At 46.7% G+C, this 21,620-nt stretch overlaps 1 protein-coding gene across 3 annotated transcripts in view; it reads right to left on the bottom strand.

The window, feature by feature from the left end:
- The window catches only part of WIPI2 (WD repeat domain, phosphoinositide interacting 2), a 39,464-nt gene that overhangs the window by 13,109 nt on the left and 4,735 nt on the right, over positions 1–21,620 (bottom strand). For 2 of the 3 annotated variants that reach the window (XM_023247106.2, XM_023247105.2), the window contains exons 2-3: positions 19,002–19,084; positions 282–451 (exon numbers count right to left, since the gene is read on the bottom strand). In XM_023247106.2, the coding sequence (XP_023102874.1) occupies positions 282–451; positions 19,002–19,084 (253 nt within the window). The remainder of the gene's footprint in view (positions 1–281; positions 452–19,001; positions 19,085–21,620) is intronic. The other variant, XM_023247107.2, reaches the window with a different exon arrangement.

Raw genomic sequence — 21,620 nt, 5'->3', positions numbered from 1 at the left:
GGAGCGCTAGGCTTGTGTCTTGACGAGAGTAGAAGTTAACCCGGCGGAGCCCAAGAACGTGCGCAGGGACAGTGTGCTTGGAGCAGAACCGTCGAGGCGACGGAGCTGCATCGGGGAGGCGGCCCGGGGCGAGCAGGGCCAGGGCCCGGGGCTGGGGCCCGGGAGCGCCAGCTCTCCCAGGCCCCGGGGGAGACCAGGTGGCGGCAGGGCCGGCTGGAAGCTGCGCGGGAGCGGCGGGGCGGGGACGGGGCGCCTGGCGGCCTGGGCGCGGTGTCGCTCACCTGCCTGTTGAGTTTCACGGCCAGTATGGTGTTCGAGTAGCTGTAGTTGCAGATCTCGGTGCCTTTCTTGAAGTGGCAGACTTTCAGCTTCCTCGGGGCTTTGAGGCTGACGATGGCCACTAGGCTGCTGGAGAACAATCTTTCTACGATGCACACATCTTCGGTATCAGCTGAAAGTACAAAACACACACACGTACGTATTCGTCGCGACGGGCGCGGTCTGCTCACACACGCGGATGCACGTCAAAGTGCACACGCACGACCAGTGGAGCAGCGCGGGCTCACAACGGTGGTCGTGTGGCGATGGGACGGGACTGCGGGGACAGTCCCAGAACACAGCGGAGTGGGAAGATGAGCTCGGGGACAGACTACCCCCCGGGTCCGCCCCCCTCCTCCCAGGAGGCCCTTCTCTCTCCTCTCTGACACCATCCTGCTCACTCCCGCCCCACAGCGGCTCACAGCCGGCTCCCCGGGCACACCCCGGACACACCCCGGAACGTGAGCTCCCATGAGGACAGAGGCTTCACGTCCCCGCTCGCAGCTGTGGTCCTGGAACTTCCCCATCAGTGCCTGACAGGCGATGGGCCCCGAATAACCGACCTCTAGAGGACTCGATCTTTCTAAGTCTCATCTCCTCACACATAGGCTGGGGACCACGGCTCCTCTGTGGAACTGTCGGGGGGCAGGGGGCCTGCAGATACCGGCCCGCAGCTGGCGCTCTACACCGTTATCTGCCTGCGCCCACTTCAAGTGGGGATACCCCCCACCCACAAGGTGATGTTAAAAGTAAGCACACACGTCCTGCACAGAAAGCAGCAGATGCAACGGACCCTCCACAGATACTACCTCACACCCACCCCATCTCCGCTAACGCCCACATGGACCCCAGTCTCTATTTCTGCGCTTGTGTTCTTAGTAGATCCCCGGGTCGGTTCAGATCTAGGAGCAAAGAGAATCCTGAACCGTAGAAAAATCACAGAAGCAGCAATCCCCACTATTTCCAGGGGCGGCCTGTCTGTGTCTGTCGGGATGCGGCTGCGGTGGGTGCTTCGAGCTCGTACCCGTCCATCAAGCCAGCAGCGACCCGGGACCTACCTCTCTGGACCTGAGCCGGGCACACAGAACAGAGATAACCTGACAGGCGCGGCCCGGGGGACCCGGAAGTCCTGACTATCTGAAGCCTCAGCGATGTTTCCACTGTAACTAAGATGCCCTTGGGCGAAAATTCACACAGAACACAAAATACAAAGTTACCCCAAAGGACTCCTCTCCATTAGCTCTGACGCTGGATTTAAATGGTGTAACAAAGGCACACTTAAGTTTAGAAACCCAACTACTAGAAAAAATGAAAGAATAAGTTCCAAGGGCCCCTTTATGAAGACACACTATTTCCAGGAAAGCGCTTGGAATCAATCATTTCCATACGGATGCGACGGCCCAACGTGCTCAGCACGACCAGGCGCTAACAGACCCGGCCGGCGGCAGCCAGAGCCATGTGTGTGCAAAGTGACGTCGTACATGCCTGTGGGGGGAACTACAGGCTCTTATGACTTAGAACAGGCAGTGAAATCAAGTGCCCGATTCGCAGTCCCTTTTTTACCCAGAACATCACTTCTTCCCCACAGCAGCGGGCTAACCTTTATGCAAACAGAGCAGGGGTCCGTCCGCAGCTCGGAGAAGCTGCTGATCCCGTCCAGGACCCGACTCTCACCTGGCCGACCAAACTCAGACGAGACCCATCCGAAGCCAGAATGCTGATCGTGTGCAGCAAGAACTTCCTTCAGGGCCCAACACTTGAGTTCTCTGACCGGCCCCTTCCCTCTGGAAATTGGTGGGGACGCCGCGTTAGGACCACAAGCCTGCTTGGTGAGCAGACGGTCCGCTGGGCCAGGAGGAGCTGGGAGGGCGCCTGGCGCCACACTTGCTGTGCAAGGTGTTCCGGCCCGGGGGCCAAGGGTGCTCCCTCCATCACTGTCCAACGTCTCCCTCTCCAGGCTCCCCCCACCAGTTACCCTGCTCCTTCTTCGGGATTGAGGGACTGTCTGGGGCGCATCTAATTGCGTTCTCTACTTCTCCCTTTGGCGGTTATCACGTTACCACTGGCCATCTGGTGGTGTCCCCCGCCAGCTCGGGCAGTACCCCCAGGTCTGGCACCGCCCGGCACAAGTGCAGCCGGTTTTACATTTGTTGGATGATTGAGAATAGGCCTAGGATTAGATTTTGGGGTGTTTCTCAAACCTTTCAAAACACCACCAAACAAAACACAAAAATCTCTCGAATTGGGTCATATCTAAAAAATGGGCTAATCTTACCCGTGACATCTGCTTCAGTGGTGAAGTGGTCCACCCACAAGAGCTACCTCTAAGGGGCAAAACTCCTTGGTAATGTCCAAGCGCATTCACGCTAACCTAGGCACAGGGCGATTGCTCCCCCTCAGTACGTACCGGGGGTGGATGCCAGGGACCGGGAGAGGCAGGCCCCTCAGGAAAATCAGACTGTAGTCTCGATTCTGTTGTTTACTAGTTACAAGACCTGGTACCCATTTCTTCCATGATGAAGTTAAAAGCTGGAGCCTCAGCTTTATTAATCGTAGGACAGGGAAATAGTGAAGAGAAGTTGGCATACGCAACACCAGCTTCTTATCAAACAAGTAAATATTGAGGCACCTGGGAGGCTCAGTCAGTTAAGCGTCCGACTCTAGATTTCAGCTCAGGTCATGATCTCAGGGTTGTGGGATCGAGCCCCGTGTCGGGCTCTGCGCTGAGCCTGGATGGAGCCTGCTTGGGATTCTCTCTCTCTCCCCCTCTCCCTCTGCCCCTCCCCTTGCTCGTGCACTCTTTCTCTTTAAGATGAAACAAACAAAAAACCCCCACAAAACTTACTATTAACTATTATTCTGTGTTTGTAAATTTGCCTGGTTGCTCAAGTTTCTGCGTCACCACCCCCCTGCCAAGTGAATACTCGTGGTCCCTGCACAGCCATCCTAGACATGCACAGAGGGGCCAGAAAACGTGGACGTGACTGACCCAACACCCCCAGCGGAGGCTGGACGAGGTGACACACTGCCTTCTTGTTTTCAGCTCATTCTGTGAACCATCATCCTTCTCATGGTCTATGTTCTCGTATTTTGTGCTTTTGGTTGGTGATGTCACTGTTTAAAATGGTCCCCAGCCACAGTGCTGGCTGGTGCTCCCAAGGGCAAGGAGACTGTGATTGCCTTCCGGAGAATCATGTTTGTCAGATAAGCTTTGTTTAGCACGAGTTACAGTGTTGTTTGTTGTGAGTTCACTGTTGACAAATCAACAATACGTATTAAGGTAAGATGCCTTTAAACAGAACCTCCCATAAAGCAAGATCGTGTGTTCATTAGCCGATGACAACATGGTGACCAGAGCCGCACGGGAGCCTAGCCCCGGGAGTGATCGCTGGGTATTCACAGCGTGTTTCCAGAACATGACCACAACGGGAACTGACTGTACTTCCCTTCGAAGAATGGATTTTCACTCCTGTCTGACACAACCTCACTGACTTCACCCATTCCACACGCACGATGAGATGCGGGCCACAAGCTGTCCAAGGCCCCGAGGACGGAGCAGGGAACAGGAGCAGGCAGCACCCCACGTGGCACGGAGGCCGAGGAGAGGCAGGCCCAGGGCCCCGGGCGGCACGGAGACAGCTGAAAGTCAGGCAGAGGAAGAGAGCCAGTGAAGGAGACCAAGTGAGACAGTGGCAGCGGCTGTACGACCCGGGGGACGAGGCCGCGGGAAAGCGGCAGCAACCGCGGGCCGGCCGGCACTACCAGAGGCGGAGGTGAAATGAGAAATAGTCACTCGCTCTGGGCCCAGGGATGTTATTTGGTGATCGTGACCGATTTTGATGGGGAAGTGGAGGCAGCAGGAAACGTGGAAGGGAGGGAGGAGGCGGAGGAGCGCAGGGAGGACAGTGGCTGCAGGCTCACCCGCAGGGGCCTAGCGGTCAGGCCACGCCTCTGTTTTGAAATAAAGGAGCCACGGGATCTATTAACAGAGAGACTGAGGACGCAGTCAAGCCAGGATAAACGGAGAAAAGAACTACTTAAAACCTGGGAGGTGGGCCGTGACAGAAGAGAGGTCACACAAGACAGACCCAGAGCTAACACCACACTCAAAGGTCAAAAACCGAAAGCTTTTTCCTCCAAGTTCAGGAACGAGACAGCGACGTCCTTTCTCACCACTTTTCTTCAACAGGGCGTTGGAAGTCCCAGCCACGGCCACAGGAAAGAAGAAATAAAAGGAAGCAAGAATATCCAATGGAGGAAAAGAGCCTCTTCAATAAACGTGTTGGGAGAACCGGACGGCAACATGTGAAAGAATGAAACTGGACCAAGTCCTCACACCATACACAAAAATAAACTCGAAACAGATCAAAGATCGAAATGTGAGACCTGAAAGCATAAAGCTCCTTAAAGAAAACACAAGCAGTGAGCTCTTCTGACCTCAACTTTGGCAACATGTTTCTACACGTGTCTCCTCAGGGAAGCAAGACAAAAGCACAAATAAACTACTGGAACTGCTCCGAAATAAAAAGCTTCTGCACGGCAAAGGACATCATCAACAATATGAAACGGCAACCTACTGAATGGGGGAAGATATTGGCAAATGAGATACCCGATAACAAGTTAATATCCAAAATATGTATAAATAAAAAAACTCAGCTAAACACCAAAAAACCCTAATAATCTGACTTTTAAATGGGCAAAGGACCTGAATAAACATATTTCCAAAGAAGGCAGACAGATGGCCAACAGACACATGAAAAGATGCTCGACATCACTCATCATCAAGGCAATCCAAATTAAAACCACAAGGAGATATCCTCTCACACGAGTCAGAATGGCTAGTACCAAAAAGAAATAACAAATGTTGGCCAGGCTGCGGAGGAAAGGGAACCCTGGGGCACTGGTGGTGGGAGTGGAAACTGGTACAGCCATTTGGAAAACAGTAAGGAGGCTCCTCACAAAATTAAAAATGGAAATACCACCCGATCCAGGAATCCCACTACTGGCTATTTACCCAAAGAAAATGAAGACACTACTTTGAAAAGATGCACGCATCCCTAGGCTTACTGCAGCACTGTTTACAAAAGCCAAGATATGGAAGCAATCCAAGCATCCGTTGATGAATGAATGGATGGATAAAGAAGACATGTACACACATACGTACATATGTGTACACACACACACACACACAGAGGAATATTATTCAGCCGTGAAAAAAAGTATGAGATCTTGCCATTTGCAACAACATGGATGCACCTAGAAAGTTTTGTCCTAAATGAACTAAAGACAGAGAAATATGAATACCACGGGGTTCCAGTTCCTATGTGGAATCTAAAAGAAACACACACAGAAACAGACTCCTAAATACAGAGAACAAAGTGGTGGCCGACAAAGGGGAGAGAGGTGGGAGGATGGGCAAAGGTGGGTGGAGGGGAGTAGGAGGCACCGGCTACTAGTTGTGGAGTAAGTCACGAGGATGGAAGGAACAGCACGGCGAACGTAGTCCGTGGTGCTGCCGCAACACCGTATGGTGACAGATGGCAGCCACACTTGCGGTGAGCACAGCACCATGCAGAGGTGCTGAATCCCTAGGTTTTACGCCTGCAACGAACGTAATGTTGTGTCAACTATACTTCAACTGGAAAAAAAAAGGTAGGTCAGGAGATAGATAAAAACAAAGATACGCAGGTATAAATCATTGCCATGCTAGCAGCATTTCCCAGTTTGGAAAGAAAAGTCTGTCCTGGTTGTCCAGGAGACTGCCTACTGACACAATCTCCCTGGGATCTGTTAAGAGCTCCACTGGCCTTGTGCAGAGCAACGGTACTCATGGGATTCTAACACAAGGGGTCCTCATGCTTCTCCATGTGACCAAGTGTTTTCTGAAGGCCTTAGGAAAAGGGGAAGGGAAGACACATCCAAACTGGAAAGGAAGAAGTAAAATTGTCACTCCTTGCAGATGACATGATACTGTGAATGGAAAAACCTGAAGACTCCACCAAACCACTATTGGAACTTATAAGCGAACTCCGGAGTCACAGGAGACAAAATGAACATTCGGAAATCAGTTATGTTTTATACACTAATAATGAGCTATCAGAAAAAGAAATTAAGAAAACAATCCCGTTTATGATTGCATCAAAGACTATCAAAATACCTAGGATTTTTTTTTTTTTTTTTTTTACACAGAGAGTGAGAGAGCATGAGCAGGGAAGGGGGCAGAGGGAGAGAGAGAGAGAATATTAAGCTGAGTGTGGAGCCTGACACAGGGCTCGATCCCACGACCCCTGGGATTGTGAATTAACTAGGAATAAATTTATCCAACATGGTGAAAGAACTGTACTCTGAAAACTGTAATGATGAGAGAAATTGGAGAAGACACAAATAAGTGGAAAGATATTCCATGTTCACAGATTGGAAGAATTAATATTGTTAAAAGGTCCATACTATCTAATGCAATCGAGAGTGTCAACTTAATCCCTATCAAAGTATCAACGGCATTTTTCACAAAACTAAAGAATCCTAAAATTTGAACAGAACCACAAAAGATTCTGCACGGCCAAAGCAATCTTCAGAAAGGACAAGTAGGCTGGAATTATGCTCTCTGATTTTGAACTACGCTACAAGACTACAGGAAAACAGTATGACACTGGCACGAAAACAGACACACACATCAATAGAATAGACCCTGAGAAAAATCTCATGCATGTACGGTCAACCGATCTATGACAAAGGAGGCAAGATATACAGTGGGGAAATGACAGTCTCTCCAATAAACGGTGCTGGGAAAACTGGACAGATACATGCGAAAGAATGAAACTGGATCACTTTCTCACACCATACAGGAAAGAATTAAAAATGGATTATGGGGCGCCTGGGTGGCGCAGTCGGTTAAGCGTCCGACTTCAGCCAGGTCACGATCTCGCAGTCCGTGAGTTCGAGCCCCGCGTCAGGCTCTGGGCTGATGGCTCGGAGCCTGGAGCCTGTTTCCGATTCTGTGTCTCCCTCTCTCTCTGCCCCTCCCCTGTTCATGCTCTGTCTCTCTCTGTCCCAAAAATAAATAAAAAACGTTGAAAAAAAAATTTTAAAAAAAATGGATTAAAGAATGTAACAGTGGAAACCATGAAACTCCTAGAAGACACCGCAGGCAGTAAACACGTTGACATAGGTTTCAGCAACATTTTCCCGGACCAGTCTCCTCACGCGAGGGAAACAAAAGCCAAAATAAACACCCGGGATTATAGCAAACTAAAATGCTTTTGCACAGCAAATGAAATCATTGACAAAATGAAAATGCTACTTACTAAATGGGAGAAGACATGTGTAAATCATATATCAGGTAACGGGTCAATATCCAAAGTCCATTTAAAAAACTTACATAACAACACCAAAAAACCAAATACCCCAATTAAAAAATGGGTAGAAGACTAGAACAGACATTTTTCCAAAGACATACAGATGGCCCACAGGCACACGAAGATGCTCAGCATTACTAATCAGTAGGGAAATCCAAATCAAAACACAGGGAGGTATCTGTCAGATTTACTATTAACAAAAACACAAAAAATAACAAAGCGTGGGCAAGGATGTGGAAAAAAGAGAACCTTCGTACACTGTTGGTGGGAATGTAAATCAGAGCAGCCACTCTGGAAAGTATGGTGGTTCTGCAAAAGATTAAAACAGGACCACCGTATGACCCAGCAATTCCAAGTGTGGATATTTATCTTCAAACAAACAAACACACAAAAACAACCAAAAACACCAATCCACACAGATGTATGCACTCCTATGTTCACTGCAGCACTGTTTGCAATAGCCACGATCTGAAAGCAGCCTAAGTGTCCATCAATGGATGAAGGCATAAAGATGTGCATACACGCACGGACAGGTGAGTATTAGCCACAAAAACAAATGAAATCTTACCACCTGTGACACGAATGGACCTAGAGAATATCAGGCTAAATGAAATAGGTCAGAGAAAGACAAATACCGTATGATTTCACTTGTATGTAGAATTAAAAAACAAAAACAAAAAACAGAACAAACAAAACAGAAACAGACTCACAGATACAGGAAATAAATTGATAGTTACCAGAGGGGGAAGGAGTGGGTGGGCAAAATAGGTGAAGGGGATTAAGAGGTACAAACTTCCAGTTACAAAATAAATAAGTCATGGGGACGTGACGTACAGCACAGGGAATACGGTCGGTAATACCGTAATAACTCTGCACGGTGACAGATGGCAAATGGACTTACCGTGGGGATCATTTCATAATGTATACAAATGCTGCCCCGCTATGATGTGCAGCTGAAGGTAATACGATATCGTACGTCAATTATACCTCAAAAAAAAACTGGCAGGGGCGCAAGGGTGGCTCAGTTGAGCATCTGACTTGGGCTCTGTCCCCACTCTGTCAGCGCAGAGCTCGTGTCAGATCCTCTGTTCCCCCCCACCCTCTCTGCACCTCCCCCACTCACATTCTCTCTCTCTCTCACAAATAAAGAAAACACGAAATAAACTTGGAAGGTGGTGAGATCCATTAAGAGGGCTGGTTTTAACAAGACGGGAATCCCTGCTTTGCCATCTGAACAGGCGGGAGATGGGAAGATGGGAGGGTTGCAGGTAGACAGACCATCAGCTGAAGGTCAGATGAGGGAAGTCCGTGCTCAAAGTACCGGTTTATCTCTGAAGCGTGAGCAGTGGTTAGGAGCTTTGAGGGCCATAGTGGTGGGAGGTTTAATGAGTGAAAACAGCCGGAAACAACCATCTCAGAGGGCAAGCAAATACAGTTATTAGAAAAATGCAGGACCATCAGTCTCCACCTGAGGCTGTGATAATAAATGCAAGTTCAACTAGTCAGAGGAAAAGTACATCAATTCAATAGATGCAGGAAAAGCGTGACAAAATTCAATGCTTATTCATGGTAAAAACTTAGAAACTTGAGACAAGGAAGAAACTTTTTCAATCAATAAAGGACATTTATGAAAAATCTACAGCCATACTTAATGGTGAAAATACTGAATTCTTCCTTTTAAATCTGGAAACATGGCAAGAATGCCAATTCTCCTCACTTTGTACTAGAGATTTTACACATTGCAATAAGGCAAGAAAATGAAGGGGAAAAAAAAGGCAAAAGGACCAGAAAGACGTCAAACTATCTCTACTGCAATTGTAAGGCATCTACAAAGCAACTATTAGAACTAATGAGTAAATTCAGCAAAGTCACAGGATACAAGGTTAAAATACAAAAGTCAACTGTATTTTTACAGACTAGCAGCAAACAAATGAAAAAATGAAAAAAATCCATTTACAACATTGTCAAAACCCAAAATATGAGTAATAAATTTTAAAAAAGATACATGACCTCCATGCTAAAACCCACAGAACATCACTGAGAAAAGATAAAGAAAATTAAGAAAATTAAAAATAAATGAAAATCTATATAAATGGAGAGCTACACCATGTTTATGGATTGGAATACTCAATATTATTAAGATACCAATTATCCTCAAATTGACCTCTAGGTCCAATGCAGTCCCAAGCATGATCCCAGGTGACTTTTTTGTAGACAATGACCAACTGACTTTAAACCAGAAAGGCAAACTATCTAGAATACGCAAGTCTACCTTGAAAAAGAACAAAGTTGAAGGCTTACACTGTGGTACTTCAAAATTTTGTATATAAAGTTATAGTAAACCAAGCAGCGTTACTGATACAAAGACTCACAAACAGATCAATGGGAGAGAATAAAGAGCAGAAAATAGATCCACACTTACAGGGTTGTTTTTAGGCACCAAAACAATCCAATGAGGGAAGAAAAATCTTTTTGACAAATGGTGGAAGCTACAGGAATCCATCAGCGGGGTAAAAAAAAAAAAAAAAAAAAAAAAAGGAGCCTCGACTCACACCACACACCAAAAGTAATAGATGGACCATGGAACTAAACATAAAAGCTGAAACTATAAAGCTTTCATAGAAAATGTGGAAAATATGGAAAAACATCTTCATGACCTGATGGTAGCCAAAATTTGTTCAGGAAGAACAGAGAAAAAATCATAAATTAAAAAAAAAGAGGGTAAATCAGATCTTACCAAAATTCAGAATATTTGCTCAAAAGATAAGACAAGCCCTAGACAGAGAAAAAAAATTCATAAAACGTGACAAAAAATATCCAGAAATTTAAGAACTCTGACAACACAATAATGAAAAGACAAACAATGCAATTGAAAAGGGACAAAATATCTGAACACACATTTCACAAGAGATAAGCAAATGGCCAGAGTACCAGTTTGCCTCAGTCAGGTAAGCGTCTGACTCTTGATTTTGGCTCAGGTCATGATCTCACGGCTTCGTGAGTTCGAGCCCCGTGTCAGGCTCTGCATAGGCAGCGTGGAGCCTACTAGGGATTCTCTCTCCCTCTCTTTCCCTGCCCCTTCCCCACTTGCACAGTCTCTGTCTCTCTCAAACAATAAAGAAAAACAAACTTAAAAAAAAAGATGCAAATGGCCAACAAGGGCACGCAGGTGCCCAACGTGATGAATTATCGGGAAAATTCAGATCAAAACCACAATGAGATCTCACATCACATCAGCATGGCTAAAGTGAAAAAAGACTAGTTAACACCAAATGGTGGTGAGGACGCAGAGCCACCAGACTCTCACACAGCACTGAGGGGGGGGGGGGCGGGGGCGGGGCAGCGGATACAAAATGGGACAGCCTCGTAGGAGAATCTGGTGGTTTCTCATAAAACAAAACACTCTTTCCATCCCTAGATATTTAGTTAAGATAAATGAAAACGTACGTTCACAAAAGGATTTGTACAACAATGTCAGTAACGATTATATTCGTAATTAAAAACTGGGGAAATTGTGGATGTTCGTCAATAAAACAATGGACAAATTCACATATTTATATACTGGGCAACAGAGATGCGTTAACAGTATGGATAAACCCCAGGAACATGACGCCGAGTATAAGAAACCTTAGCGAAAGCACGTGCCGCGTTCCCACAATGTCTGTTCTATTACAGGCAAGTCTAATGTATAGCAGAAAACCCCAGAACACTGCTCACCTCTCAGAGGGTGAAAGGGAGTTGGAATGGATCGGAGGGAGGAAGTAGAGTAAGAGGGAACTTTCTGGAGTGATGGTAAACCTTGATCGGAGATGTCCGATTTGTCAAAACACAGAATGTTTACTTTAGATTTATACATTCCACTGTATGTAAATATTATCTCAGAATAAAAGAGCAAAAGCAGTAAACTCTAGTTAGTAACATCCATGCTTAAGTATTTAAGCAAGTACATACTGATGCCTGAAACGTGCCTTGAAATGCACACAGGTAAGGTGGATCGAGGGCTAGATGCGTGACAGCATGAACACAGTACAGTGTTAACAACAGACTCCCAAGCGGTGTATGTACACGTGCAGCTGTAAAATACTTTCAACTTGTCTGTGTTTGAAAATTTCCATTAACAAATGGTGGGAAGCAGACATGGTATGTTGTGCGTTCGCCTAAATGCAAGAGCAGGAAAGCGTGCGGCTAGTGCGCTGGGGTGTTTGCTTGTTTCTTCCATCAACTACAAGCTTGGAACTTTTGGGGAATTTTAAGAAAAAAATGCAGGTATGATTTTAGAATTTTTTTGGTGGTGGGAGGCCATAAAGCTATTTTAAAGAAGAACAATTTTAGGTTCATTTATTTATTTTTGAGAGGGGTAGGGATGAGCAGAGAGGGAGACGGAGAATCCCAAGCAGGCTCCATGCTCTCAGCCCAGAGCCGGACACGGGGCTTGAACTCATGAACTGCAAGATCGTGACCGGAGCTGAAGCTGGATGCTAAACGGACTGAACCACCCAGGTGCCCAGTACTATCTTTTTTAAGGGCAACTTGGCAATATCTACCCACTTAAAAATGTTCTTCTGTTGAGTCTATCTTCCCGACTCCAGGAATTTACCTTATACCCTAACTCACAAGTACGACAAAGATGCTCACTCGGCAATTCCACTCCTACAGGTAACCATCTACTCAAGAGAAATGAAAACCTATGTCCATACAACAACCTGCACACCAATGAACGCAACAGCACTATTTACAACAGACAAAAGTAGGAGGGACCCAAGTGTCCACCCACAAAACACGGCGGAGCCACGTAAGGGAATACTACCGAGCAATAAAAAGAAATGAAGTGTTGGCACGCTCTCCCGCACGGATGAACTCTGCAAACGTTCTGAGTGAAAGAAGCCAGTGGCATCCGATTCCATTTATCTGAACTGTCCAGAGCTGCCGACGTGCAGAGGCAGAGAGTAGATTAGCGCTTGCCCAGGGCTGAGGCGGGTGGAGGGAAATGGGCAGTGACTGCTAATGGACTCAGGGTTTCTTTTGGGGATAAAAATGCTTTAAAATTAGATTATGGCAGGTTGTCCACCTTAGCAAATACACGAAAATCCACTGACTTGTACACTTTAAACCAGTGATTTGTATGGCACAGAAATTACATCTCAAAAAAGCTGTTAAGCCACACAGACTATGGGCGAATTGGCATCCTAAGATGTTAAGAGCCGATGTAAGAAGCGTAGGGCATCAGGGACGGAGGGTGGACACGAGTTGTCAGGCGGAGCCTCTGAGGAGGGGGGTCTTCTGGGAGACCCCGGCGCCCTGAATCCTGCCACGCTCACGCGGGCCTCGAGGTCTCTCAAACCACCCGCTCACATACGAACTACTGGGTTTTCTGGGGGAAACCGCTGCAACTCATCAGACTACCAAAGGAGCCAGGAACTAGGAACGGCCGAGGCCCCGCGTGCAGGGCTGACGCACCAGGTCACCCCGCAGCTAACGCGTGTCTGGCACCACAGAGGAAGCGGCAACACCCCCAAAAGATCCGCTTCAGGGTCAGAGTTCCTTTACGTCCACGGCACCGACGGCCTGCATCTTGTTGGGAACGCAGCCACCGGTCTTCACGGACTGTCGGGTGGTTTGGGTCTGTTAATTTTCTACCGTGCGGTTTCAAGAAGCTCTTTGCCATTTTCACATGACACCACACTCCCTAGAGCACGTTTCAACGCGGAAAGATGCTCAGAGTGCACGTGCCCAGTGCGGTCACCTCCCGGCAAACTCAAGTCCACACAGCTCGGCCCTCCACGAAACCAGGGTGCACACGCGTAGGGCCGGTTACAGGGCGCTGCAACTGAATGAAAAGCAAGAGAAACAAGGCCAAACGAGGCTGAACATTTGTAATTATTGGAGGTGGCCTGTTAAGGAGACAATGGCACCGATGAGCACTCGAGCCACCACTAAGAAAGTGTGAACTCGATGACCTCAAGGGTCACGGAAAGCTTTGCTCTCAAGGACCATTCTAGGTGGCCTTGGCCACAGTTTTTGACAAACATTCTTCCTAGAGATACCCTGTACAAAATTTAAGAAACAAATTCCTTGATTTAAATTTTTTCTTAATGTTTATTTTTTTTAATGTTTGTTTATTTTTTAGAGGGACAGAGACAGAATATGAGCGGGGATGGGACAGAAAGAGAGGGAGACACAGAATCTGAAGCAGGCTCCAGGCTCCGAGCCGTCAGCACAGATCCTGACATGGGACTCGAACTCACGAACCGTGAGATCATGACCTGAGCCAAAGTCAAACACTTAATCGACAGAGCCATACAGGTGCCCCTTTTTCTTAATGTTTATTTTATTTTTTGAGACACAGAGTGTGAGCAGGGGAGGGGCAGAGAGGGAGGGAGACACAGAACTTGAAGCAGGCTCCAGGCTCTGAGCTGTCAGCACAGAGCCCAACGTGGGGCTCGAACCCACAAACCATGAGATCACGACCTGAGCTGAAATGAGATGCTTAACTGACCGAGCCACCCAGGCGCCCCTAGAATTACTTGATGTGAAAAAGAACGCTAGGGACATCCGATTCTTGACTTCCGTTCTGGTCATGATCCCAGGGTCATGGGATCGACACCCTGTTGGGCTCCATGTGGGGCATGGAGTCTGCTTAAGATTCTCTCTTCCATCTGCCCCTTCCCCTGCTGGTGAGCTACCCCCCCCCCCCCCAAAGAATGCTGTTTGCTTCTGCTGGCACTACTTAGAACTGGCAATGAGAACACCTCTAAAGCACTAAGAAGCGAAGAAGAAACCATGAAACAAGTGACATAACACACTTGTAAACGAGGCGTGTCTGTCGGATGCCTGCAGCTCTCAAGAGAGGCAAGAGCCCAAACCTCATCACGGCAGATTTACGCAGAGAGGCTACTGGACCTCTCCCCTTAAGATCCAAAGCTATACGGCCCACTGAAATTGACACTCGAACCAGCTGTGTGTCAAATCAGAACGATCTCAAAAAGCACCGTTTCTCAACCCGTAGGACGCAGATGATGCCTGTCCGGTCAAGAAGGGTTGGCCTCCCGAGGAGACGCGCTCTAGGTCTGTGGAGGCGCCGCGGATGTCGAATCAGGCTCTGGTCACTTTCGCTGCTTATGTTCGATTTCACAACCGAGTGCCTCCTGACGCATGTTTTCCTAGCTCAGAAACTTACAAATGCAAACACGCACAATATAGAATGTAAAAGAGCCAACTTTTCCTCCCAACCTAAGTGATATTTTACAAGTAACGACCACACACCCTTCACAGGGAAGGCAGACCACACATGTGCACATTATGCATCTTCACACACACAAAGGACAGAGAGAAAGAGAATGACAAAACAAACAGGCAGGCACAGACAGCGGGCAAGGCGTACACGGGAGCTCTTGCAACTCCAGAGATTACAATAGTACGATAGGAAAATATCTTCCACTGATTCTGGGCAAAAGGCTTTCTGTTGCTGTTGTTTGAACAAACAGAGAAACAAGCAGTTGTCCATCTTGCTCTTCCCAAGACCAGTTCTGGCTCATTTTTTCTGTAACAGCAACAGCGACCGAGAGCAAAGATCTGAGTTTGTGATGCATGCTTGAGATTATGAGGGAAAGGCCAACGCTGGGCCTGCAGCAAACAGCGAGGCCAGGCATCAAGTGTGTTCTTTGCTCTGGGTCTATTTGTGGAAAAACTCCAGAGAACAATCTCGGTTCAGCAGTTAACCTGTTTTTGAAGGGACGTTCTTTTATCTACTCCATAAAAGTGTATGTGAGGGGGGAAAGGCGCAGAAGGCTCCAGGAGCAAAAGAATTCAATCACTTCCAGTTTAAAGTATTAACCCTCGAAAAATTCTTTGTCCATTTCATCATCTATTTCTAAGGGTCCAAGTTCACTAAGAACAAAGGAGCCTATGTTCCACCTCACGGTGTTGGTCAGTAAATACCCACTCTTTGCACAGTATTATCAAGACATCACGTTTTGTTTTTGTTCCACCAAAAACCTTTAAAAAACAAGACACCAAAAAATCAGTAAATAAACTTCAAGGAATCAGGTGACTCATTAAACTGATTCAATTTGAGAAGTAAAGACCAGGTTTTGGTCTTCTTACCCCCTTTCTAAGCACTGGGTTCCAAATGGCGGCGTGGCGGGGGGTGGATTCTGTGGATTTCAAAGCAGATGGCCCTACTCATCACAGCAACCAGGTCATAGCACAACTCGGGCTCCCCTGGGTACGGTGTCAGTAAAGGTTTCAGTCATTCACAAAGGCCCAATGGAATCCAGAGACCGGCTACCCTTCTTTGAAGAAGCCCTATCGGGAACAATCCTGCGTGGGGCCACGGGGAAGTGGGGAGGTGGCCAGTCTGGAGATCTGCACAACTCCTGGCCCCACTCGAGACAAGCAAGCACACTAGCTCACAGCTATCTTATCACCCACATCACATCTTCTGGCTCCATACTAGAAAGAAAAGCTTTCTGGAAGGAAGATTTAGTGAACATCAGCAGGCCAAGTCTGAGGACAGAGGAGGAGCAAAATCTAAGGCAGCCCACAGGAAGCGTGGAGTCAGGGCCGCTGATTACGTCCCTAGGAAGGGCCTGGCTGTTGGCCTTTGGGCAGTAACAAACAGCGGACTTGCAGGGGGTGGGGGTGGGGGTGGGGGTGGGGGACACACCCTCCCGATGGAGGCGAGGGGGCACCCGAAGGCTTACCTGCCTGCCGGGAGGAGGCCGAAGCCTGGGAGGGGCCAGGGAAGCCTCTGACCTCCCAGGGGACCACGAGAACTTCCTATTGCAAGCAATTGGCAGAAGAAACGAGATCGTCCCCCCAACATCTTCATCTTAAGTTAGCAGGGGCGGTATCTGGGTCTGTGCCGGCTGCCATGTGCCCGGCAGAACGCTGGACACGAATGTATTTACTCGTTCTTGGTCTTCCTCCATTTCAGCGCGAGCGGCAGGAGAGCAGGGGCTGCTAGCGCATCGCCACGGGCGGGGCAGGCTGGCACAGAGCAGGCCCTCTGCAAGCGCCCCCGGAGTGGACGGACCCAAGGGTGAAGGACACGCCTATCCCGCTACTCGATGAACCGCCCTCCTTCAGAGATCTGGAAGGCGAAGCGGAATTCCAAAGTGGAACGCTCACTCCGGAGGGAGCAAAGCGGACGACGCGGGGCCAGTCGCTCGGAACGGAGGTGCCGACGCCGTTCGGAGGGAGGAGACCCCGCTCCCCACAACTGTCCGCTCACTCAGGTACGTGAAACGGCACGTGTTACATCTCTCCCCGAATCCAAACCCCAGTGTGACTCATTACAAGCAGGTCGTGAGTACGGAAGCCCTAATTCTCCCACAAAGATTCTTAACTGAGGTCAGGCCACGGGCAGCCTTCAGGGCTGCTCGTTACATACAGAGAAAATATTTACAAACCACATATCTGACAAAGGACTAGTACACGGAATATTTAAAGAACTCTGAAAACCTTACATTAAAAAACCCCAAATCTGCCTATTAGAACACAGGCAAAAACACGGACGTGTCACTGAAGAGAACATACACGTGGCAAATAAGCCCACGAAAAGATGCTCATCATCAGCCACTGAGGAAATGCAAATCAGAACCACGATGAGACAACACTGTTCATATCGACCAAGGTGGTACAATGAAAAACAGCGGTAACATCCACCGCCAGCGAAGATACAGAGGAACCAGATTCCTCAGACATCACTGGTGGGAATGTAAGATGGTACAGCCACCTGGAAAATACTTTGGCAGTTTCTTTAAAAAAAAAAAAAGGGGGGGGGGGTCTACCATATGACCCGACAATTGTATTCTTAGACATTTATCCCAGGGAGGTAACAACTTATGTTCACACAATCATCTCTATACATGACTGTTCACAGCAGCTTTATCTGTAATAACAGTCACAAACTGGAATCAGCCCAGATGCTCTTTAACAGGTAACTGACGATACACTATGGTCCATCCACACCCCAGAATATTTCTCAGTAATAAAAACGAACTACTGACACATCCAACCGTTCAGATGAATTTCCAAGGAATGATGCTGAGTAAAAACAACAAAACAAAACAAAACAGAACAAAACAAAAAACAAAACAAAACCCAGTCCCAAAAGGTTACATATTTCCATTTCCATGTCATTTTTGGAATGACAACATTTTGGAGAGGATAGATTAATGGCTACTAGGGATTAGGGCTGGGAGGTAGAGACAGGTGTGGTTATAAAAGGGCAGCGGGAAGGACCCTGTGTTGTTAGAACCAACCAGCATCTTGGCCGTGTGTGGGGGAAACAGGAATCTGCAAGGGCGTTAAGACCATACAGAACTTAGGAAACACAAACGCATACAGGTAAAACTGGGAAAACCTGATCAGGAGCAATCAACTTTGCTATCCTGGTTGTGGTATTATACTGTGGTTTTGCAAAATGTTACCATTGGGGGAAACCGGGAGAAGGGTATATGGGGTCTGTATTATTTCTTACAACTGCGTGTGTATCTACAATCACCTCAATTTAAAGTTATGTTTTTAAAAACAAAAATAAAAAGCAAAACATTACAAGCTCACTTATATAAAACAAAACCACACACAAACACAAAAGTATATCTTTATGTGTATAACTACATACATGCACAGAAAACAAGTTATGTATGCAGGAAGAGCCCAAAGCTTTCTAGCAAATTCTCTCTGGGGAGGAGGACTCTAAGCTTACCGTTTACTTAGCAAGTCCTACTGCACACACACATACACACACACACACACACACACACACACACACACACACACAAGAAAACCAAAGAAACTGAGATCCAAGATGAAGTAATCTATCTGAAGTCACAAATAAGTGACCGAACAAGAAGTCAAAGCTCATATGACCCTTCTACAAGTCCATATTGCCTCTGACATGTAGGCCACTCGAATGCCATAAGATGTCAAATAAATCATTCCTATGGGGGCTGTGAAGTTTTCAGTTTTCTGGAAGTGGTTTATAACAGAAAGATAAATGGTTTCACTGGCATTTAAAATGGGGAGAAATTACAGAACACTACACACAGCATGATATCGTGTATTGAAAGACAACCCATAAAACAAGCGTCTCCGCAGTACATTTATAAACACGCAAACACGCACACCTTGGAGAACACGTACCACCCGTTCACAGCTGTCATCCCAGGAAGCCCAAGGTCAAGGAAGAGTACTGGTCAAGGGGTGTCTGGACTTTAATCACAGTGTTAGAATTTGAGAATGCATTCCAATTCAAGTATACTTTGTCTATTTTTTTGTTTTGTTTTGTTTTTAAGAAGGGGGAAAAATAAAGCAAACACTTACTGCATTCATAGATCTGTTCCAGCTTATCCACAGAAGAAAGGGAGAAAAATTTATAACCGGACTTACTACCAACAGCTAGGGACCTGCAAAAAAGCCAAATCAGAAATAAGAGCTGATACGTGTAGACAATGATAATGCAAAAACAAGCTCCATGTTACCAACTAGTAACCATCACCTCTACTGAAAATTAGCACGAGTAATTTCACAGTTTGTAGTGGGTGAGCGCTGGCTGAGCAGAAAAGAGGCAAGGGGCAGAGCCAGGTGCCCCAGCTCGCAGCCAGGAAAAGGTGAAGGTCAATAAAATACAGACCTTATTCTTACTGAAAACCTACAAAACCTTAAAGATTACTTTGACAAATAAATGGAAATAATCAGCCCTTAATTAACGATCCCCTCAAAACAAAGTGGGGCTCCTCAGGTGATCTGCTCTATGTGTGAGTCCAAAAGCGAAGAAGGCGGATGCTCCGAATTTTAAACAAAGACATTTACGATGGTGGACGATGACATCCTTCTGCCTCGGCAGGGCCACGGCAAGCGCAGCTCAATCACCTATGTGAAACTATAGCTGAGCAGTGGCGTGGAAATAAAACAGACGGAAAAGATAACTTGGAAGCTGGCATGAGAAGACTGCACAGCTGACCTACAAGGAAAAGATAAAATCACTCACACCTGACGCCAAAGCCACGGCTTTCGCCAGGAGGCCTGAAGGGAGCTCACGGGCTCCCCAGCTGCCACCCCCGACCCTGTACAGGTGCAGTGGCCACTGAGTGAAGCAGTTCCCCACCGGAAGATTACTACTCTCCAGAAAGTGACTGACCGCAGGGGGGCTGGGAGGGAACAAAAGGAAGTCCAGCTCTGAGAAACAGAGGACGAGCCAATCAAGCAGGATGCGTGGGGCGTATGAGGAAGCAGCGACTGGATGGTTCTGAATCTAGTGTCTGGAAAAACGTGCAGACAAGTGGAGGCAGAAGACAAACCAGAAGACTAGAAAGACTGAACACCGACGTTTCCTAGCGGGAGTATCTGCACACCAAGACAAAACTTAGGGCTACTTCAACGGCTATTTCATCTATTAAAAACTTGAGATTTCCAACCCTTCTCTTGCCCATAGGTAGAAGAAATGTATTCCAAGAATGGAGCTACTGTAAGCACTATGAAATTTTTAAGTTGTAATTGGTTCATCTTAGAAGTATAAACAAAAGCAAAACTCTTTGGGGCACCTGGGTGGCTCAGCCGGTTAAGCGTCTGACTTGATTTCGGCTCAGGTCATGATCTCATGGTTCGTGAGATCGAGTCCTGTGTTGGGCTCGGCGCTGAGAGCGTGGAGCCTGCTTGGGAATCTCTCCCCCCCGACCCCAAAATATGTAACTAAACTAAAAAAAAAAAAAAAAAAAAAAAGCAAAATTCTTTCTACCTTTTTTTTTGCAAAAATACTTCACTGTTTTGAATTAATTGTATCAATGAGGTAATTAGATATTTTTACCTGTAAATAATTTGAAAAGCAATAAAGAAGCCAACAAAAACATAAATATCCAGGAGAACTAAAAATAAGACAAAAATCTCAGCAGTCTATAACTTTTGGGAAATGTTTTCCAGATAACTAATGGTTGCTATTTTAAGCACCGATATTCTTTCTCACTATTTTTGCTTAAAAAATGAAAAAGGTGTTCTTGTATATGCTTTCCTGTATGCCTATCACAAGGGGGTGGGAGATTCTTAACATTTTCCTGGAGTCCTATGGGAGTGATCATTAAACCTACTGTACTATTACGATACGGTGACCCTCTCAGACCCTACCAAGGAGATGAGGGTTTTGTGTGTGTGACCACAAATGGTCAGACTGTAGTGTTGAGCTGCTAAAAATATTTTCCATTTATTCTTTCGCAGAGAGGTGTCACTTCCTTGTGACCCTCTCCCCAGGATTAACAGCTCCTCTCCCTTTCTAATTTGTTGACTTAGAAACCCAATCGCCAACCTTATTGACACTATATATAAAACAAGCTTAGGGAGGGCTTCTTTCATGGGCAAACTTAATGAGCTTTAACTGGTTTATGAGAAACTAGATTTTGATTCTATGCTCCGGACAAAAGAATCTGTCAAAACTGGACTTTGGTGATCAAACATCAGAACTTTGATGTCCTTACAAATATTCAGAAACTGCTTTAGGATATTAAATACCTTAGCTACAATTTTAATTGCGTGGTTTGTAAAACTGCTGTGCACCTCCATCAATAAGAAATACAAGCACAAATATTTCAATTATTTTTCCCTATATATCCATGGCATAGTTCGAGTATGTATTTTATCAGTAAAAATGGATGTTTTTATTTTTATTTATTTTTGAGAGAGAGAGAGAGGGGGGGGGGGAGGGGCAGAAAGAGAGGGAGACACAGAATCCAAATCAGGCTCCAGGCTCTGAGCTGTCAGCACAGAGCCTGACACGGGGCTCGAACTCAGGAACAGTGAGATCACGACCCAAGCCGAAGTTGGACGCCCAACCGACTGAGCCACTCAGGCACCCCCTAAAAGTGGATGTTTATAAAGGGTGGTAACACCAATGATCAGGTTCATACATCCCTCTTTGGGACTGATCCTGCTTTTAATAATTTCTCATGATTT

Source organism: Felis catus, chromosome E3 (assembly GCF_018350175.1).
Source record: "Felis catus isolate Fca126 chromosome E3, F.catus_Fca126_mat1.0, whole genome shotgun sequence".
Taxonomy (NCBI): Eukaryota; Metazoa; Chordata; class Mammalia; order Carnivora; family Felidae; genus Felis; species Felis catus.
This window is presented reverse-complemented; position numbering and strand designations above follow the sequence as displayed.